The sequence below is a fragment of the Stylophora pistillata genome, chromosome 14, assembly GCF_964205215.1.
Source record: "Stylophora pistillata chromosome 14, jaStyPist1.2, whole genome shotgun sequence".
Taxonomy (NCBI): domain Eukaryota; kingdom Metazoa; phylum Cnidaria; class Anthozoa; order Scleractinia; family Pocilloporidae; genus Stylophora; species Stylophora pistillata.
The window spans coordinates 10,777,929-10,799,878 of NC_142532.1; the positions used below are offsets into that span (position 1 = coordinate 10,777,929).

Below are 21,950 nucleotides of genomic sequence, written 5' to 3' on the forward strand. Positions count from 1 at the left end.
GTTAAACGTAATGTCACACAGAAGATGTCCATTTGTACCTTCGTAATTGCTAAATTTGGGGCAAGTTTGAATGAATTTATGGACATCTCACCTTAACAAAATAACCGTGCTAGTTTTGAAAATAAGCACTGCCTCAAATATTGATTTTGAGCGAGAAATGGAGTAACTACAAGTATGCGTGAATTAAGTCATATATGCACTTTGATCGTTGAAAATTAGTAAAGTTCATCGAGCTCCTGTAGCTCGAAAAGACTAGTTTCCAAAAATGTTTTTGTCGTTTTCGGTACACCAGCCCTAATACTAAACACAGACAGTGGTTAAGACTCCAGATTCCGTTATACTTTTGAGAAAAGCGTCTTGGAACAACAGCACACTCGCTCAAATTTGAAAAGTGCTGTTTACTGCGTGGTATTTTCAAAATGGCGTAATTCTTAACTGTTTTGTCAAAATTTACTTATTTTGCTATTAATCGACAGAAGAGATGTAAAATAATACCACATGTCCAATTTATGCTATTTGAACAAATGCGTAAGCTTTTAGAGCCTCTAGCGAAACGCTGAAAGTTAACGCTGAAATAAACAATTTTCTTTGTTTTTGCCCGTCCTCACATCTCCTTGCCAAAAATTTGATAAAATAGCATTACGAACCAAATAAATACAACTTTTGCCGATAGAATTGATCAAATGTCTCACAGTAAAAGTTGGAGGGAATTCTGTGATCAGCCGAAATTCGAGTGGTCGGTTCCTACGCGGACACTGAGCCTCTTAAAAGCGAAAAGCAATTGGGGTTTTTGCAAAGGCATGTATATCCACCGAAATCATGCTCATATCCATGACTGAGTTGGAAACTGGCGTTAGATAATGTTCTCTACGTTGGAGTTGTGTTTATAGACTTCCAGAAGGCCTTTCACACTATTTCGCATGAAATTTTATCATACAGGCTTCAAGCTATTGGGATATCTAGATCTGGCTCCATCCATGGGGAAAAATTAACGCCCGGGCGGAGTGTGGGGGTCTTCAGCGGACATGCTTTTCATGTTATTACATCATTTAAGTGTCATGAACTGTCTCCACGCTATTATGGGCGCGACTGGGCAACCGGAAAGGACTAAAACAAGGAAGATAATTCACAGTTTCGGATATAAATCAAACAGAAATCTCGTCACTTACATATGTATCTTCAATAAAATTTGTGCACTTCACAGTTTCGGACATCAACTAAACAAGAATCTCATCACTTATCTTTACTAAAATTTGTAAGTATTACCTGCAATTGAAGACACGAAGCTCCTCAGTTGATCGGAAGTCACGCAACAAAATAACGCAACTTTTGGTAAAATAAAAAATTCTTAGAAATTTAATGACAAAATAAAACTAGAAAGTAACAAAATAAAATGAAATTAAAATTGAAAGGGTAATAAGGTGAGATGATAATACAATATGAGATACATAAATTCATACTTTCTTATTCTACCTCTAATTACTAGTACTTAGTTCTTATTAACCGTGCGGGAGGTCTGCATGGGAGAATCTTCACCGAGGTCGCCAGTACAGACCTCACTGCGTTCGGTCTGTACCAGCGAGCGAGGTCAAGATTCTCCCATACAGAACGACCTAGTTCGGTTAATAAGATGTTTATTAAATGGCTGTGTCTTATATGCCAATTTTTTATATTCTTTGTACCTTTTTTTTTTCTAGACCGGTCTAGATGCCGGTCTAGATGGGAAAATCTAGACTGCTTTCAATATTGATTCCAGCCAATCAAATTCGTGAATTCGGTAGTTTCCAGTCCTTGTGAGACACAGCCATATAATAAAAACACACCAACATAGCGCTAACTCGCCGAAAACGCTTCAAAATGGCATGAGACGCTAGGAATCAACAAAGAAAACAACAAGGCAATAAGGTAAGTCCATTTCATTTCAAAACAAGACATTTTTTTCTCTCTTTTAAGGCAAACCGATAACATCGCATACAAACCTTTATAAATATAAAACGTTGCGCAACACGATAAGAGTCACGTCCGCTTTTCTAGTAGTGAGCTTGGGCTGCCTGTGCATCCATGAGTGGATTATGTGTTATCTTACTAATCGATCTCAATTTTCCGTGGTGAATGGCTGTAAGTTCTCCTCTGGCTGTGTTCGTTTTGGTGTACCCCAGGGTTCCCTTTTGGGGCCGAGGTTGTACACTATTTTTGTTACTGACCTTCTTGATTGTCTTGATGGTACCGGAGAGATTTATTTATATGCTGATGACACCCGTAGTTACTAAAACAAGGAATGACCTACAATGATCTACAATGACCTACAATGAGCTACGATGACCTACAATGACCTACAATGACCTACAATGATCTACAATGACCTACAATGAGCTACGATGACCTACAATGACCTACAATTGGCTACAATAATCTACAATGATCTACAATGACCTACAATGAGCTACAATGACCTACAATGAGCTACAATGATCTACAATGACCTACAATGATCTACAATGACCTACAATGACCTACAATGATCTACAATGACCTACAATGAGCTACGATGACCTACAATGACCTACAATTGGCTACAATAATCTACAATGATCATGACAATGACCTACAATGACCTACAATGAGCTACAATGATCTACAATGACCTACAATGATCTACAATGACCTACAATGATCTACAATGACCTACAATGACCTACAATGAGCTACGATGACCTACAATGACCTACAATTGGCTACAATAATCTACAATGATCTACAATGACCTACAATGACCTAGAATGAGCTACAATGATCTACAATGACCTACAATGATCTACAATGATCTACAATGACCTACAATGACCTACAATGAGCTACAATGGGTTACCGTGGGAACATGGAATGACCTAAAATGATCCACAATGACCTACAATGAGGCACAATGAGCTATTATGAGTGTTACGAAAAATTGTGGCGTGACTTGCGTGACTTTGCGCGTCGGTTCGTCATTAGGCGAAAAAGTTTAAATAAAGATACCCAATGAATAAACTTAACACGATTATTCCATGAATCAAGGTTATGATCTGTTCCGCGCAAGATATTTACACAAGACGACAGCAACTTAAGATGACAATGGGTAAAAAGAGTGAATGGTGCCAAAGAAGACTGACATAGCCTCATGATGGTGTGACGACCTTTTTGTTTTGCCGTCTAAAAATATCAATGAGTTAAAGGTGTTGACAGGACAAATACGTCTCATAGTCTCGCGGCGCTGTGATACGTGACCTTATTAATGGTTTTGATCTAAAAATATCAATGAGTAAAAGGTGTTGACAGGCCAAATACGACCCATAGCCTCAGGATAGTCTGAAATTATGAGAGGCTTGTGTGAGACCCTCAAAGACATCTTAAGCCAAAGGTTTTTCGCATTTTTTATTTATCATTATCGTCATTATACATGTCTCATAAAAATACACCGTAAATTTACCTCCAAGCTAGAAATTCTGTTATCATTTGGCCTGTTATTCAGTAGACAAAAAGCAAACACATTACGTTAATGCACAAGTCTCCTGTTCTTTTTTTTTTTTTTTTTTCTTTGCCTTTTTCCTAAAATCTTCATCTACTTCATTACAGGGATCTTACAGTAGCTCATTGTAGGTCAATGTAGATCATTGTAGGTCAGTCCTTGTTTTAGTAACTACGTGATGACACCACCTTATCTTATATTGGCCAAAGTGTCGAAGAGGTCTTAACTGCTCTCAATAAGATGGTGAATAATGTGCTAATGTGGAGCAGGAGAAATCAACTCACTATACATCCAGTCAAAATTGAAGCTATGTTGATCAGGAAGTCTCCTTTTGTCAGCCCGCTACCTCCACTTTATTTTGGCGCTGACTTTATTCAAATAGTTTGCCCGGGCATTAATCTGGATAATAAACTCTCATGGTCTAATCATATTTATTATGTTAAAAAAATTTTATGAATAAGGTCGATGCTCTGAAAAGAATGAAGTATCTTCCTATAAAGACATTAGCAGAGATTTATTTCAAAACAATTATTCCAAGTGTTTCATATGGCATCCTGTCTTGGGGAAACTGCTCCACGACCCTACTTTCCCACTTGGATACAGTCTATCCTAGAGCAGCGAGAATTATTTACAACCTTAATTCATCTTTTTCTGATGCTGAATATCTCTTGAATTCTAGCTGGCCTCCAATATCCTATTTTTACAAGAAATGTGTTCTTTTATTTATGCACAAGGTTTATTTTGACTCCCTGTCCTATTCGTTTGGGGACCTTTTTTCAAAGAATGCCTCTGGCAGATCTCTGCGTGCCGTTAAACAGATGACTATACTCAGACCCAACTCTGAAGTGGGCAGGAACACCTTACAATATAGAGGACCTGTTATTTGGAACTTTGTCAACAAAATTGCTTAAGTTCCAGAAAACCTAGCCAGTTTCAAAAACACCATTAGAAAATTACATGTCGACTTGAACACGTTTTCATTTAATAAAGAAGCTGTCGTTATTACGAAGAAATCAAAAGATTTTTACTTTTGATTACTTACTCAGAATATTATAATTTCATTTAAGATAATATTTAATTTAATATCATAAATTATTTGTAAATTTTTATTATTAGTGTTTGCATTTTGTAATTATTTGTAATAGTAGGTCCACATCAGCCTCTGGCTGCCTTTCTTTGCAACCTACTTATCAAATAAAGTATGTATTTATGTATGAGTTAGCTCCTCTCTGGTAGAGGAAGCAGCGCTGATACAGTCCTCAGTGTAGCGACCGTAGAGTTCAGGTTTGGGGTCGTTGTATTGGCTGAAAGATTGGTGTTCGAAAAAACCTACAAAAAGATTGGCATAGCTGGGTTCCATTTTGATACTCAAGGCTACGCCATTGGTTTGTTTGATAAAGTTTTATTACAGTTTTACTTTTCATATACAGACATGTACAAACACTTGCCTATCCTCTCATTTTTGTGGGGAAAAAGATCAACTTGCACGAAATCTTACTCTAAAAAACAAGAATTCCTTTCTTAAAATAAAGTTTGAACTGTTGCTGTCACATCAGGCGAAAACAGGAAAGGCAGGTGAAGCTGCAAGGACCCCATCTCCAAGCTTTAATCAGTCATCATGAACTGCTACAAAATGCACTTGATCGCTAAGTGGTGGCTGATTAGCAATGCAAACATCAGCCTGCTGGGTTTTTGGCTTAAAGGTGGGCCAGGAGAGGAGAGGAGTTTCACAAAATTCATCTTAAATCAAACAAATTGCACAAATCCTAACTTTGCAAGGAAAAAGCTGAAACTTCCTTTCCTCTTATCTTCCCAATTTTTTTATTGATACTTGGGTGACTTTAGAAACTGACAACCATTATAAAGTGGCTGGTGTCTTTAGGGAAAACAGAAACAGTGAACTTTGAACCCTGAGATATCATTTATTTTGTACCGCATTTCAAAGAAAAAGGAAAGCACATTTTATTCCAGTAGTTACACACAGTAATGTCATTGAAACTTACAAGGCATCAACAAACAATTTATATGCTGGAAAGTACTTTGATGATCGCCAAAGTGACTCCAGAATATCTCTCTCAACAAGTTCAGGTGGTAACCTTAATCCCAAATCAATGTCTTGTGTATTTAGGATACGTGCCTGTATATGTGCTGATTGTTACTGCTGATATGTGTTACATCTTCGTGGAAAAGGTCATGCACATCTTCATAATTCAAGTAACAATTCTTACGCATTTTTAAATACAAATGTAAAATTCAGGCTTCCCTTCCTTCGCAGTCTTCCTCCTTATTTTTCTCAAGTTATCTTAGTTCACTGTTTGTTATCTTAAACCATTCACAGACTTTTTGCTTGGCTTATGGATCTTCCTCCTCTTCACAGTTCATAGAAGGCAGTCTTGACTTAGTATCGTATTACCTCCTACGAAGGTTGCTCCCCAACTGAGTCACTAGAGATTCTCCATTTTTCACCCACTTCAGTTTAAAAGAAAAATGATAATTAACAATTATTCACCAAACTAGAGATAAACATTGGTGGATATTTATTGACATTTAGGTAAATAATTGTTCTAGTATATGCCACACAGGAACCAAAAAATTAGTTTACTTCTGTCAGTGTACCAAAAATGTGGCAGAAAGTTAACTCTTGATGCATTTTGTTTCTACGGCTCCTCAGAGGTGAATAGTATTTGTGAATGACTTCTGCAACAGCCAATCAACATGCATGAAAAAGTACTTTTGACCTGTGTTAGTATATTATTGGCAAGTACTTCCTGAAGTCAGGATATAGACTTTGCACATTTACAAACCAGTCATCCAATGTTATTCTTGGATTAAACTTTGCACAGAAAGTGTAGAAACAAGTTGATTAACTGGGATTTGTTAAAAGCCTTCAACAAACACTTTTATGGATTAACATTTCCTTTTCCACTTTCAGAAGTTTTTGAGACAATAAGTACTATCATCTCGCTTGAAAAGCCTTTAATGGACAGAGTGCAAAAACTACCAATTGCTTTTTGTAACTCACTTCAGTATCTGTTTCGTTGAGAAAAGTATATAATTAGATATGAGTCATAATTGACTGACAATTAATTTCCTTTTTCATTAAGTTCATGATACACTTGGGATTAGTAACTTCGTAAGATCGCGCAACGTGTTAAAAGTTCATTTTTAGAAGGAATCGTTCCATGCTAAATTGTTCCCTCGCTGACCGGCATTTCATATGATTTTGCCAACCGAATGCCCAATTGAACTGCCACCTTGTGTTTACGAGTGATAAGGAATAATCTGCTGGATATCGTCACAGAAGTGGTCGATGATATATGATTAATCACTGTAGTTCGCTTATGTTGTAGTTTGCCCTGTAGTTTGCCCTATCTAATATTATGCAACGTTTTCCTTAATAAATCAAATAAAAACCAGAAATCATTTATATGGTTTGCGTCATCCAGTGGATTAATAAGCCCCTTTTTCTCCCCGGATCAGTATCTACTTCTCTTATGAAGTTAATAATGTAGTGTCAGATTGTTTACTTCCAATTAAAAAGAAACCAGCTAGTTTTTTTTCTTCAAATAAAAAAAAAGAAATTTGTAGGACTTCTTTCTTCAGTTCTTTGATTCATATGCATAGACTAAAAAACATGTGAAAATAAACTGCTTGACTTACAATTACTAAACAATTCATTTTCTGTGGTATGGAAAACAATTGGAAAAAAGTAGAGAAAAAAGTGCAGGAGTCTATGCTATTTGCTCCATGGGTAGTGTAGAATCTCCCAGTCTTGCACAATTCTATAGGATACCCTAACTGACCTTGGAATAATCTTAACTCTTTCAACCCAAAATGTTGGAATGTATGAATATCAAACATGTCACATCAACCTTGCAACACTAGCCATATCAAGTTAACAACAACATGCACCAGTAATAAGTTAGTGGCTGAAATTATTGTTTACATAATGCCTTATTAATTTCTTTTTCACAAAAAAGTAATTAAAAAAATTACTTCTCCTTGTTGTTTTAGAGTGTAAAAAGTTACTTAATCACCAGAGGAGGGCACTGGGATTTTCAGTTTCCCAGTTTTGGCTATTTTTTAGATAGGTTTTTCAGTTTTTATGCCCAAACACTTTGGTTTTCCACTTTTGGTGTTCTTTGCCATTTGTAGATTTTGTTTTTAAGCATTCACCGATAAGGGTTTTTGTCAAAATACTAACAGGTTTTCAGATTTGGTATCTACTGTGGTTTTCGGTTATTCCTATTTGGGTTCCAGTTGCTCTTTGATCTGAGGGGCAATTAGGCGCCTCCACTGATCTTGAATAACCGCAAAACCTCTGCAGGATTGTAGCTAAGAAAATGGCCTGCCAGTTGAGGAAGCCATTCAACTGGCAGTATCCAGTGGTTTACAACATCTTGTCTACAAGGCTACCAAGCTTAGAGTTTACAAAATTGGGATCCAAAACAGAGAGAGGCACTACAAAACCAGTCAGGACAAGTGAATTCAAAGCAGTACTTCAATTCACCTTTAATAATTCTGCGGCTTAGATGCAGTTCAGTTTTTATTCTCACCTCTTTGTTTTTAAATGGCAAAGCATATTTTTTTCATACATGTACACAGTAGACAAAAAAAGACTCATCAGTTGGCAATTGCCTCTTTCTCAGCCAGCAAATTTTGCCGGCTACTGGTGCTTAGTGACAACCCTGTTCTGTGTGCTGCACTTGTCACCACTGTATTGGATTGATTGGGGTTTTGATAAAATTAATGTACTGGTTTTGATGGTTTTGCATGCAGTTTTTAATTTTGATAGAGTTTTTTGCAGTGTTGCTATTTTGCAAGATTTTTTTCTGACTTAGTGGTTTCTAATAAACTCCAATGCCCCCCTCCAACAGGAATGTCTTAGAATGTGCTGAAAAAGTCAACTCTAGAGGGCAGAGACTTAGTTAGGTCACTGCTAACAGACCAGGTTGTATGCAAAATCCAACTAGCAAAATTAAATTTGGCCAATTTCTAGTGCACTTTTAACAGGAGGGGGTCATTTGATCAGTGTGACAGACTTTTTACTACAACTGTACAAACTCTTGTGGGTTTAATGGTGGAGAACAATATTCAGTAAAGTTATGACGATTAATAATGTGCTATGTAACATAATGCTCAGCAATCCTCGCCATGAGGGAGAAAACAATATTGTCTTGTAAAAATCCATTGTAAATTTACAAAATATGGACAGTGATAAATTTCCAAATTTTTAGATCAGTATACTTAGAGGAAATTTTGAAGAACTTGTCAAGGTGGAGGGATAATCAGAGGAAACTTTTTAGAAAGAGGAAAGCCCCTTCTCAGTTTGCAAGGCTGAAAGGAGTTGACCTCATCGCAATACTTGCTATTGCTGCAGCAAAGGCTGCAACAATTAAAGCTAATTAAGAGGGCAATAAAAAATTCAGGGTAAAAGAGTTTATTGACATCCATTACTTACTCTTTTTTCATTGTAGAAATCATTATGCAACAAATTTAAACAACAATAACAGCACAAACAACAAAGCAACCATCAAGACTGTGCTCCATACCAGTAAGCTAGCCAAACATTGAATGTTGTTGTAAAAACCAAAACAATTACAATGTTCTAAACTTTTCAAAGAAACCACTCAGCAATGCCTTGTGGTTTCAAGCTAGTTTTGAACATTGTTGATGTCATTTCTATGACCAATAAGATTATAGAAAATAAAAAGTTGTGGTTAATTTCTTAACCTTATCGTAGTAGAGATAAAATTTTGTGGTTTTGAAGTACACTTCTGTTTTAAGAAAAGGCTTCTGGCCTACACTAACAACTCTAAATCAATATTGCAGTGTATCTAAATGAATGATAATAGCCTCAATTACCTGAAACAAATGATTTAATGGCCACAAATCCAATCAGCATTGACACAACTGCTATAAAAGCCACCCTGAAAATAAAAAATTGTTGAATGGTCCAACAAGTTGGTATTATTAGTTACAATCATGGTAATAAAGTTTTGTGGGATTTACATTACTCTTCTCTACATAAATATTTTCATGATTTTTGCAGAAGCCAGAATTCACTGAAGGTGGAAAAATTATGTGGAGTACATGAAAATTTTTTGGAAAAATTAGTATTGGATCATTTTCTTTGGGAAAGTAGACTTGTGTCACTTATTGCTCAGAAAAGCTTCTTTTAATGGGTAAAGGGAGTAAGTTTCTAAAGAAACTGTGGTGCTCCGTCGGTGGGGGTAACAAGGTAATTTGGTAATATCACCTAAGTTGAAATTGTAAATTGGCCACCGTAAAGAGTTAAAAGGCTGATGTTTTGAGCATTACCCTTCGTCAGAGCGAATGACGAAGGGCTAACGCTCAAAATGTCAGCTTTTTAACTCTTTATAGTGGTCAATTTACAACTTCAACTTAGTTGATATTACCAAAGTCTTTTAATGGGGCCTTGAGTTCCCTATCTTTTCTATCAACTGAAGGTAGAAAAAAAATCAAAGCACTGTGACACAAATGACTTTTAATGCCATGCTAGAGGAATTTCAGTTGAACCCAAACTGAGAGGCCTTGGTCAGTTGGAATGGCTTGATATGACTTTCAAATTCAAACCACTCAGAATTATAAAACTTGTTCAATATCTACACTTATTCTATAGCTAGGGGCAATATGAGGCCATGGGCAATATGAAGTTAATCCTGTGTTCTGATTGGCTGCCTAGTTTGATCCTGCATAAGAAAAAAAAAGGGCATGGAGTGGACTTACAAAGTTCATAACTTTTGGACAATTTTGGCACTTAAGTTGCAAAAAGGGTACAAGACAGTCAAAACTTAGCTATAAGAGTAAATGAAAAGACATAATAACCACTGGCAAATTTCACAGGCAAACTGATTCAATTTTAATGAAACAACTAATCAAGAATTAGATTAAGAGCTCAAGATTTCTATTGCATGATAGCTGATGAATACAAAGCTCCTATCACCCACCAGGCAAGAAATTGAGTGAATAATCTGGTAGTTTTATTTCATAAATCTTCCAATAGTTCAAACTTAGCAATACAAGTTCACAGTTTTAATTATTTTGAATACACTGGCCAACTGTTAGGCTACACACTGTCTATTACAGAATACAACCGTAGATAGAAAGCAGTGTTGCCAATCAGATTGCAATTGTGTCAGAATGCTAATAGATTTACACTAAATACAGATAACCAATAATCAACAATCATTCATGGAAGTGAAGATGAATAGTGGTGGTTATTTACTGAGCTATGAACTGAGGTGAATAAATGTTTTATTCCATACAGAAACCCACAAAATTTAGTTAATTTCTGCCAGTATACCAAAAAATGGTCAGAAATTAAATTAATGATAGGCAATTTTGTCTCTTCAACTGCTTAGAAGTGAACAGTACTTGCTAGTCGCTTCTGAACCAGCCAATCAGTGCATATGGAAAGCACTATTCACCTTCATGGTATATACTAACAGTGGTAAATCATTGGTGCTCTGTCATATATCAACCTACTACCCAAAATGTAAAATAACCTTAAATCGTGAAAACTGAAGTTCATACACTTTAAGTAAGCCTATTCCAAGAGTGAATCCATGATCTGTGAATAAGTCTTCTGCATCCTCTAGTTTGGCCAAGTGTTAAAACATGTTAAATGGGAGGGGCTGGGAATACACATGTCACTGGCCGTCATTTTTGAAGGTATATAACCTAACCGTGACTGGGATACGTATTGATGTTACACCTGAGTATACCGCATGAAAGCCAATGATAAGTGCATTTAAAACCTTTAACAGCTGGCTATGATACCTTTTTTCACCCTTCCTCAATAAGGATGTTCTTTCCTGTGATCTCTGCCACATTTGAATATCGACATTCCTAGAAGGCTGTTTGGCTGCAGTGAGACTATTGGCATCGCTTGCATTGTGTCTCATGCCGGAAGATTCACCTGAACTTTCTGAACTTCTTAATATACTCTGAATATCGACCTTGTCCTCACTCGTGCTCTGTTTTTTTCTCCTTAGCTTTTTATGGTGATATTTTCTATTACAAATAGCTGGGCTTCGGATGTTCTTCGTAATCGTGTCTAATCTGGTTAGCTGGCCTACCCTGAACAGTCGAGCGGAGGTCGCCATTGTACCGTTGCACTTTTGTCATCTTGTTGTGGATATGTCCTCTGACGTAATGTGATACAATGGCCAATCACATCCTGTGATCTATAGAGCGACACGTGGCTTGGGACTGGTTAAGAGACTCCGTTGCCGTTTTGTCTTCAAGCAAAAGTAGTCATTCAAGGGGGTCGGGATAAGTAGAAAATTTGACACGTAAGAACAACTTCCAAAACATGCTGTTCGCATGTTTCCTTGAAGTTCTATTGCTCCTTCGTTAACGCCGTGTGATCGCATCGTTATTCTAATCTAAACCTCCTAAACGTGGAAGAGCAACTGCTACGTAAATAACAAAGCGACTTTTGACCAAAGGATGCGTTATTGTTCACGCTTTATTTGCAGTCTTGCTTTATTTACAGAAGTCATTGTTCGACTTGCGACTTCAATGACAACATTTTACCCATATCACAATTGCTTTATTTTCTTTAATAGTTGAAGATCGTAGATTATGGTTCGTCGGCATAAAATTATATATTTTTGACGCTTCGCTGATCTGCCGGAGGTGAGATCGACTGAGAGGTCAAAGTTGTGATAATTTGTCTGCGTCACGAAGTCTTCCTTCAATCACAGAAGTTTGGCCTTAGTTCTGTCTCTAAATTTCATTACGGTCCGGTTCCGCTGATTTAAGCTGCTCTTTTTTTAGTACTGTCTCTAAATTATTGTCGGATTTGTTGCACTTTTGGGTGGATTTGTCATAATTTACCCCGTTTACGACAAATTCACATAATGATAAAATCGAAAATCGGGAAAACGTAAAGATGGCTATGGCAAGTCATTAGAATATATTCCACCTTAAGGACCTTAATGATGAATTTCACAGAATTTACCCTATTTTTCTAGAATTCATAAAAAAAATGGAAAAACCAGGTAAAGCGGAAGGCATATGGAAACTTAGCGTGTTAGCAACTTGCGGATGAATTCGTAGAATTTATCCCGTTTTTCTAGAATTCATAAAAAAAAAAATGGAAAATCGGGTTAAAGATTGGCTAGTTATGGCAACTTGAGATCCATCCTCGGAGACCCAGGGGCTGTGAGTCATTTAACTTGAAATCGAACGGCACAGCCCCTGGGTCTCCGAGAATGCTTGAGATCTAATTAATTCGGAGGATGAACGCTTAGAATTCACTCCGTTTTTTGTCAAATTCACTGAAAAAAAAATTGGAAATTCGGGATAAAGATAGCATGTGGGAACCTCAGGTATTATTCACTTGTAACATGAAGGCTCAGAATTTACCCCATTTTTCTCGAATTCGCTGATCAAATGGGAAATCGGGGTAAAGATCATCATATGGGAACTTAGCGTGTTAGCCACTTGCGGATGAATTCGCAGAATTAATCCCGTTTCTCCAAAATTCATTGAAAAAAATGGAAAATCGGGGTGAAGACTGGATATAGCAACTTGGGATCTATTTCACTTGGAGAATGGATTCTTAGATTTTACCCCGTTTTTCTAGAATTTGTTGAAAAATGGAAAATTGCGGTAAAGATATAATACGGGAACTTGGGTACTATCCACTTGTAGCATGAATGCTCAGTATTTACCTCGTTTTTCTAAACAAAGTGACCCCAGGAAGTAGACGGATCCGAATCTTGGTCCTTGGGAAATAGCTAAGCTGTACATTCCTGATTTGGGTCCAGGCTCCATTATAAATGGTGCGGACGACATGGATATTACTGGTATCCTGAATCTCATGTACTGGTGCAAACAATTTACCATTCCATAGCCTCTAATCGACGACGTTCGAAAAGCATGTTATACAAAGTGGTCTTGCGTGCCGAAGCTAGAAATAACAGATGAAGACAAACAGGCTGTCTTTGATGCTATTGAAAAACTTCTCGGAGATTCTCAATTGGCCCATGACCCTGCCGCTTTAAAGGCCTGACAGGAAATATTTCAATTGGAATAAGTGTCCGACTTACATACATTTGAAGCCCCAGTATAGAAATGCGACGGAGAGAGATGGTTCAAACATTACGAACGGACTGAAAAATCTAAAAGCGGACTCAGAACTCAATGAGGAATTTCGAAGGCAGTTGGGAGAAAATCTTCGTAACATAAAATCTATGATCTCTATTCAAGGAAAGCCTTCTTTTTTTTAACATCGTAGACAGTATTTAATGAACTGTAAACAATATTTTCAGCTTTTCGTACGATTTTACACTTGTAAAAGAGTTTTAATTACTAATCTCAGGCTGGGTTCGACGCTTAATAAAATTCTAGCGGCTAGGCATGGATGAGTGCTTCAGTTTCTTTTTCGTCGCCCTGCATATTGATGGGACTCCAAAAGTACAATAGAGCGGACAGGAAAGGAGCCAAGTGTCCTTAAACATAACTTAAGTCGGGGTCGTTCTCATCCTTTTCCTGGAAAACATCACCACCTGTGATTGTACGCAAATTCAATGTTTCGTATAACGGTTTATTAAGACTTCTACTTTTCTTAGCATTTGGTGCGCAGCCGCATAACTGATAAATATAGACCCCACTTGCGCCAGCGAGTTATCCTCGACATACCACTCTACATCTTTCTCGAACCTCACTCTGGTTTTCCTTCATCACGCACAAATCTTTCGCCTTTTACTAAAGATTTCCGTGGGGGAGAACAGTAGGTTGAGTTTCTAATCAATTTTTGAGTCGCTCTGCCTTGAAGCGGAGCTGAGAAGTGAAGATAGGGGTGATTGTATCAGTACTTTTTTAGCTTTACCCCTCATTTTCTTCTTAGATGGCTTGCTTCTTCTTTGTAATGAAAGAAAGCCTTCTTCTTTTAAAACATTTCAGCTAGCGGGAGCGCTTTGAGGATTTGGTACCTCTGATCTGATACCAAACGGCGTTCCGACAGTTGACGTAAAAGTCTATATTAGGGAAACTTCGAATTCTATCCATGCGAACTTCGCGCAAAGTGGTTTAACGCGAATGTTAAAAGAATGTGAGAAACCACGCTAGTGAGTGATCTCTCGCCTTAACGGGTGAGTTCATTAGTGACCACCAGCAGTTGAAAGACCGGTAAACCCTCTCTGACGTTAATGGGATCTAAGATCTGTGACGAGCTCAGATTGCAGAGACAAAACACTAAGTCGATTGTTGTGCAATATGGCCTTTAGTCAGGAATGAGAGAGCAAGAGTTCCTTCATTAACGTGGTTTCAATTCCAATTTCAATTTCCAATTGTCTTGAAACCGATTACTTTGGTCGGTGCCGTTCCCATCGTTTTCCTGAAAGACGTTATCTATTCCAGACACGGCCTATGCTTTTACGCAAAGTTTATGTTTCCTATAACACCAAAGCTTTCACATACCTTAGAAACTAGTGCGCAGGCGCGAAAATGATATTTATAAACCCCACTTGTGTCAGCGAGTCATTTTCGACATACCGCTGTTGCATACTAAATACCCATTACTCTGGTTTTCCTTCATCACGCATACATCTTTCTCCTTTTACTAAAGATTTCCGTGGAGGAGAACAGTTGAATGAATCTGTAGACCAATTTCTCGTCACCCTGCCTTGAGGCGGGACCCTGAGGTGAAGTGGATAAATTGTTTGACGTTATTTTTCTATCCACTAACCGTTGAAAGAACGGTGAACCCTCTTTTACAGCGCTTGGGGGAGTTTAAATGTGCACCGAGCGAGATCAGTCAAATGCGAGATCCGTTAAGACGAAAAAAGCAGAGTCGGTTGTTGTGCAAGATGGCCTTTAGCCAGGAATGAGACCAATTTCTCGAAGGCGAAAGCTCCTTCAGTAATGTGATTTTTTTGCATCCGGATTTTCACGTTCGAACAGCACGCTCGAAGTCCCTACAAAAAATACGTGGCAGAAAGGCTTGCCTATGATCGATCTTTGCACCAAATGCCAGCACGCATGCTCTGCGTGTACTCAAAATACAGGATATAAGTTCCTCTAAAATAGATTTTGCGTCAACTGCCGACACGCCGTTTGGTAGGAGATCGTGGTGCCACGTCTGCTAAGAGCTCCCGAGCGCACTGAACTATCTTAAAAGATTTGTGCGTGAAAAGGAGAACCAGAACTAATGGGTAAGAAGATGGACCAGAGGCATATGAAAGATGGCTCGATGACGCATGGGTAATTGATGAGCTGTAAACAATATTTCAGCTTTTTGTACGATTTAACACTTGTAAAAGAGTTTTAATTTCTAATCTGGTTTCGACGATTCAATATAACTTTAGTGCCCAGGCTTAACGCTTCAACTCCGGCGTGATGTCAAGAGGTGACGGCACAAACGCGTTTCCATGCAACCAGTCACAAACAAATCGAAACCTTTTTCGCACCAAGAGCTCGGTTCTTTCTGAAACAAAGTGAAAGAGAATGAATTTTTTGTGTCTATCAAATACTTCGAGTGAAGATATTAGTTGCAAAATGAACAAAAATATCTCAGGTCAGCAAGAATCCGTGAAGAAATCCAGTTCTGCGAGAATAGTTGATGAAGAAGTCAATATCACTAATCGTTCCGCTGAGAGTTATCATGAGCCTCTGGAGGCCTCTCATGGGGCAAGGATCATGGTTAATGAGGTGGGTGTTTCCCAATCATTACGGCTGTTTGTTTTTCGCTTAAATGAAACGTTTGGTGCAATTAAGTCAGAACTTGTTATAGGAAGGAGCACGAGGAAAAATCTTAAGTGATTTTTCGTCGGACGCGTAAGTTGACTTTATTCGATATATGAGCTAAGAAAATAGTTCATAATTGGTTCAATTTGAATCAAATTTGAGTTTCCTCCCAACGCCCAAACTAAGCTCAAACTTAAGTCCGTCCAACATCGGAGAAACTTTAAAAGTAAAAGGAAATTTTTTGGATCAAAGATGCTCAGGTGAGTTTGGAAAGGTTCCTTCGTGAAGAGATGTCGGAAAAAGTGCGCGCGACTAAAATCATTAGATTATGACGTCACTCCGTGGCATTCCACTATCTATCCGCCGTAAGTTGACGCATTGTGTTCTCAATTTTTTTCTTTACTTAATTCTAAAATTGATGTGCTTACATAATTGATTTCAGTATGTGAGAGAAGAGGAACAACTAACGCAAAAGATCAACTACCTTGAAACAGAGATTAACGGTTAGTTTTGTGTAATGACGCATGCAAGATTAGACAAGCGCGTGCGGACTGAGATCATGAGAAGCCATTTAATTAAAGGATGCCAAGACTCAACTCTGTGTCCCTGACAACAAGTCTTGTACCCCTCCCCCCACCATCTCCCCTTGCCCCAAACCCCTTTCTCGTTCCGTCATGAGCAGTTCAGTTAGTGTTATGTTTTCCTGATCTGACTCATCGTTCTAAACTTAAAATTAACCCATCTTTTATTTCGAGTATTTTTAATATTCATATTTTTAACAGCTAGGAAGAAGGAGATCGGCTTTCTTAAGGAAACTCTCTGGGGGAGAGACAAAGAAATTTCTGATCTAAAGAAAACACTGTCACAACTGCAGCAAAATGGACGTAGAAGTAATTTTGATATTGTCAAGCACATGGCGACAATGGACGAAAAGCTGCAGAAGGCGAGGATAAACATTGACGAGCTAGAGGGCGGCATTATTTTCAGTGTAATCAAGAATGAAATAAAAACAGAAGAATCCCAGAGTGAACCACAGATATTTAATGGTGAGTAGCGATGGCGTCTTCTCAACCGAGTGGTGACCACGCGGTTTGTACGACTGCCTTGTCTTCATGAACTCCAGGGATGCGTAAGGGAATAGAGATGGGGAGAGATCGAGGGTCTGCACCACCTTTCCCTGAAAATGAATAGGTGCTTTTAAGACCAGAAAGATGAAAAAAAGCGGTCAAGATTTCGGTTCACGCCATGGGCGAAATCGTAACTTACGGGTCTGATTTAAAATACGTCCCCCATCTCACAAAAAAATTAAACTTAAAAATATAATATTCCATCCTCAAGACGAGAAGAGGCACTTTAAACTGAAAACTTTTGAATATTGATAACGTTTGAGAACGTGTTCTTCCATGCACTATGATTTTCATTTCTTTAGTTTTTTTGTTTGGTTTTTATTTTCAATTAGGCAAAGACTATTTTGACCTTCAACCGTCCTGGTTTGACACTCTATCAAACAACTTTGGATGTCTCAAAGTTGATAACTCTCCAGTAACAGCACGAGATCTTGAAGCTATGAAGAATGTTAAATCAAATTTAAAGCTCTCCACTGAAGCAGCTAAAGGTAAGAGGAATTACCCTCGTCCCAGAGCTTCTCATCTCTCTACCGGAGTACGAGAATTCGGCGCAAAGCGCCGACCAACGAGCTGCAAAGCAGCGAGCGGAGAGAACCTCTGGTCAGGACCGTCGAGAATCTCACTTTCTTGCCACCAAGCTTCGGGTGACAGCCATCAATTACGCCCCTTTCCGACAGCCAATCAGAGGTATTTTACCCCCAGAGGAATTTTAGTACTTTACTCTGATGATTGGTTGTCGGAAAGGGGCGTGATTGATGGTTGTCACCCGAAGCTTGATGGCATGAAAGTGAGATTCTCGACTGTCCTGACCAGAGGTTCTCTCCGTTCGCTGCTTTGCAGCTCGTTGGTCGGCGCTTCGCGCCGAATTCTCGTACTCCGGTAGAAAGAAGAGAACCTCTGGGACCAGGGTAAAGAGCAATGAAGCTTGCTATGCGATTGCACACATCCAACAGTCCACAGCGAAAGCAAAGTATGCTAATACGTGACAAAACAGTTGGACACTTGGAATCGATATAACTTCTTCCATGCACTGTTTGATTTTCATTTATCTTTTTTCTTCCAACCAGGCAAAGATTACTTTGACCCTCAACCGTCATGGTTTGACACTCTATCAAAAAATGGTGGATGTCTTAAAGTTAAAAACTCTCCAGTAACAGCAAAAGATCTTGAAGCTATGAAGAGTTTTAAATCAAATTCAAACCCCTCAAAAGGTATGAAAAAGGAAACTTGTAAGATATAATATAGCCCCCTCCCTCCCCCCCTGCAAGGCAATGTGAACGTTATTTACCTAGACACTAGTCAATCTGTAATTAAATCCGTGGGTAGGCAAGATTTATAACACAAATTTTTCTTGAATTTTCTAGGGACCGCATATTCTTTCCATCGCCCAGCACCTCCTGTTCTGGCGAGCATCGCTCCAAGTGGATCTCAAATGACTTTTGCTTACCAGGTGATCAACCAGCACTACATTCCTCAAACTGGTAGGTTCCTGAAATCAAATTTTACAAACTGTAAAATGCCTTTTATAAGCTTCCTTGGGTCAAACATGGTAAGGGGTTCATTTTGGGTAGGAATATATTTGGAGGAGCTCACACTGGGGATTCTCATTCTTGTGGGGGGGGGGGTGGGGGAATTCATATCTTAGGGGCATGACCTATATGGCACTGAGAACTCTCTTGGCAACTCGCACAGAAACAAGCTGATTTAAGTTACACAATTTCATTTTGTCTCAATTTTTCGTTTTCGCCACAGAACAAGGATTGTTGAGCAGAGCTTTTAACAAATGGTTCGGATCATACTTCTGAAGTAAGAGCTATACGATTTTTTCAGTAAATTAAAGGCAATAAATCCGTCAATATTTAACATTGTACTGAGTGAAGTAATTAATTAATTTTAAATTAACTTTTAAAAGATCGAGATATTAATTCTGATTCTCTTTTCATTCCACAGATCATCTTCAATACAGGCAACTCAAGCTTACCTCTTTCTAATTCTTTACAATTTCAAGGCAGGGCGTTGTTTGTTGTTTTAAACTTGTTATATTTAATCGCCTTTTGAAAAATCTTGGGAGCACCTTGATCAAAAAGCCAATTCTAAATGAACACTGATTCCACTCTTGATAACATCGGTTATGAGCGAGTTTGTAAATATATAAATAGTATTGTCATATTTGTAAATTAACCGATGAATGTTAACCATATTTGTCAAAATTGTTAATATTTTTATTCGAATGAAGTAACATGAAATAAGAAATGAGGTATACTTTTGAAGACACAATCAGTTGAAAAAGTAAGATAGGTGTGTTTACTTCTGATTAGTGTCCTCTACAATGTACTAAACATTATTACTAAATAATTAATTTAGTAAACACCTCTGCAAGGTTACACGAGTGTCGTTGCATTTTTTATTCAATCTTTCCAAACATTTGTAGATAATTTAACATATGCATATATGACAGTCCTGATGATGACGGTGTGAACCGGGTGTAATTGCGCTGACCTGACTTGTTTGCATTATATTGTTTGAATATATCAACAAAGTTGAAATGGTAAATTGGCCACCGTTGTTTGCATTCGGCCAACTCGTTCTCAAATTCAAAAACCAGAGTAATCACAGCGGCCAAGTGATAACAAGCCTAACAAAGGGCACCATCATTATCAGCCACTCAAAGCAAAGACATGCGAACTGCCAAAATTGCAGAAGAACGCACGTGACAAAGTCGTGTTTATTTGTAGCTTTGCATCTCATTGGCAGAGAGAGTGGCGAGAGTTTTCTGGACCAATCAACAAAACCAACGCACTCCTAAATTATTTTTTCCCATCTTCCTCTCGATTACTTTTCTTTTCATCGTTTTATCTAATATCTTCTTTTATTTCTTGTGGTTTTCCGCTTTGTTCCGAGAAAAGTTTGAAAGTCTACAACTTTTGGAGTGTCTTCCTAACATTCAAAGCCTTAACTACGCCGGTAAACCGACAGAAAGTGTGGCCTATTGATTTTTTGAAGAACCAGTAAACTTCCATTTTCTATGGGTTTTGAATAATTGCGGAGCTCTTAATATCTCAGTTATTTAAAGTAATTTAAATCTCACGCTCCTCCCAAGCTGCACTGGATACATTGGAAATTTAAACCATTTTCATACGACTGCAATCGGGATAGATCCCGCCGAAAACGGTACTTTGTGGAAATGCGCATTCATTTGTATTCAGTAAACATTTTAAAAAACGGAGTTCCTCGAATAAACACCCGACATAGTGGAAGATTTTGAAGGGGGTAATACAATTTACCGGGAAAACGGAAGGGGGGTTCAGTCGTCACAAACAAAATGTTAAGGGGGGGATAAAGAAAATTGATTGGCAATTAAACTGGCTGTGAAAAATGAAGAGATCCCATACTGAACTCTAATGCAGCTTAAGCCTACATCAAAAGAAGAAATCTACACTTTGTTCCCTTTAGTCATTTGAATTGACCTTTTCAAGCAAGTGACTAAGGCGAAATATCAAACTTGGAAAGAACGTATATCGGGGGTCGCGATGACATGAAACATGTTGACTTCAAAAGACCAAGGAAAGGTTTCTACAGTTTATTTGAGGCTCCGTCTTACTTGGTAGTTGGCATGTGAAATGACCATCTCAAGCAAGTGACAGGCGAAATGACGCCGGGAAGGAATGTAAGCCGCCACCATCCCCACCGCTTAAAAACATGGAAAGAGTAATGTCATTTAGAACCAATCTGAAATGAAATTACCGCATTTACTCGAATAAGCACCGCATTTGAGAATTTCCACATTCAGTGAAAAATGCATGGAAAAAGGGGTTAATAATGGATATGTCAAGTTTGGATGTATTGCACATGCAGACAGAGTACGAGCTGTGAAATTGTTTTGATTTTCGAATGCACTCAAAACATGGAAATAGGGATAAACAGATATATTGCAGTTGTAAGTTAGATCGCTGGAAGTGCACCCTTAATTCGCGTAAGAAAATTTTGGGTCGGGGGGTAGTTGTCGTAAGGTTATCCCCGGGTGAAGTCAGTAATTTTAGCCGGTACTTTGTAGAATCCCCTGCACAAAGCCTTAGGATTATTCGACAAATATCACTTAGTTTGAGGAGATTATTTTGCTGGAAAAGAAAATGTAGCCTTCCCCGTAAAATATTTATCAGTATGCAAGTTTTGGTGTTATATTTCACCACTGTGATGTTCTGATTGTTGAAAAGGGTCTGCATATTATTCACACCCTTGGAATTTAAGTCAATTTAGCGTTAAAAATGTCTTCAGGCAATGAGAAATTTTCCCAGAAGTCGCTGTATACACAGATGCATGTGCATATATTGACGGCAAACTATTGATTTATCTTTGCTTGACAAGCAAAGTGAACGTCTACGTAGAGGCTCACGGGTACTATTAACCGCCAGATAAAACATTGTAAGAGAATAATTGAAGGGTTCATTGCAAAAGAAGCCCTTAGTGACTTAGTATGAACGACTGTCGTCCCATTCCAACGTGCTGCATGTTTACTTGTGAAACCGAAGGAGAGCTTAACATGACATCAAGAGTCACTTAGTCGGGCTTCACAAAAGAAAAATCTATGTAAGCAA

The 21,950-nt window shown here is 38.1% G+C and overlaps 2 protein-coding genes, 1 long non-coding RNA gene and 2 other non-coding genes across 7 annotated transcripts in view; 3 read left to right on the plus strand and 2 right to left on the minus strand.

The window, feature by feature from the left end:
- Positions 1-5,410: 5,410 nt before the first annotated feature.
- Positions 5,411-11,685, minus strand: LOC111332568 (uncharacterized). Of its 3 annotated transcripts, none has more exons than XM_022937928.2 (3): positions 11,312-11,679; positions 9,374-9,438; positions 5,411-5,977 (listed from the first exon to the last, which is right to left on the minus strand). In XM_022937928.2, the coding sequence occupies exons 1-3, from the start codon at positions 11,635-11,637 to the stop codon at positions 5,925-5,927; spliced, it is 444 nt and encodes a 147-aa protein (XP_022793663.2). In that variant the 5' UTR covers positions 11,638-11,679; the 3' UTR covers positions 5,411-5,924. The 3 variants fall into 3 exon arrangements, with proteins under 3 accessions (XP_022793663.2, XP_022793662.2, XP_088600504.1); XM_022937927.2 differs by lacking the exon at positions 5,411-5,977 and adding an exon at positions 5,984-7,969 and having other exon boundaries at positions 11,312-11,684; XM_088744378.1 differs by lacking the exons at positions 5,411-5,977; positions 9,374-9,438 and adding an exon at positions 9,445-10,221 and having other exon boundaries at positions 11,312-11,685.
- Positions 11,686-14,204: 2,519 nt separating this feature from the next.
- On the plus strand, positions 14,205-14,325 carry LOC148716501 (U5 spliceosomal RNA). Its single transcript, XR_015995714.1, has one exon. It is a non-coding gene; the product is annotated as a U5 spliceosomal RNA (small nuclear RNA).
- Positions 14,326-15,060: 735 nt separating this feature from the next.
- LOC148716502 (U5 spliceosomal RNA) lies at positions 15,061-15,179 on the plus strand. Its single transcript, XR_015995715.1, has one exon. It is a non-coding gene; the product is annotated as a U5 spliceosomal RNA (small nuclear RNA).
- On the plus strand, positions 15,132-19,739 carry LOC148716503 (uncharacterized). The gene is made up of 8 exons (XM_088744385.1): positions 15,132-16,192; positions 16,671-16,731; positions 17,011-17,274; positions 17,688-17,843; positions 18,423-18,566; positions 18,720-18,836; positions 19,108-19,161; positions 19,306-19,739. Exons 1-7 carry the CDS (start codon positions 15,989-15,991, stop codon positions 19,158-19,160), a joined length of 999 nt encoding a protein of 332 aa, XP_088600511.1. The 5' UTR covers positions 15,132-15,988; the 3' UTR covers position 19,161; positions 19,306-19,739.
- The window catches only part of LOC148716504 (uncharacterized), an 18,990-nt gene continuing 14,430 nt past the window's right edge, over positions 17,391-21,950 (minus strand). Inside the window, exons 5-7 of the long non-coding RNA XR_015995109.1 lie at positions 20,957-21,950; positions 18,644-18,844; positions 17,391-17,405 (exon numbers count right to left, since the gene is read on the minus strand). The exon at positions 20,957-21,950 is cut by the window's right edge and continues 1,037 nt beyond it. This is a non-coding gene — a long non-coding RNA (uncharacterized LOC148716504). The remainder of the gene's footprint in view (positions 17,406-18,643; positions 18,845-20,956) is intronic.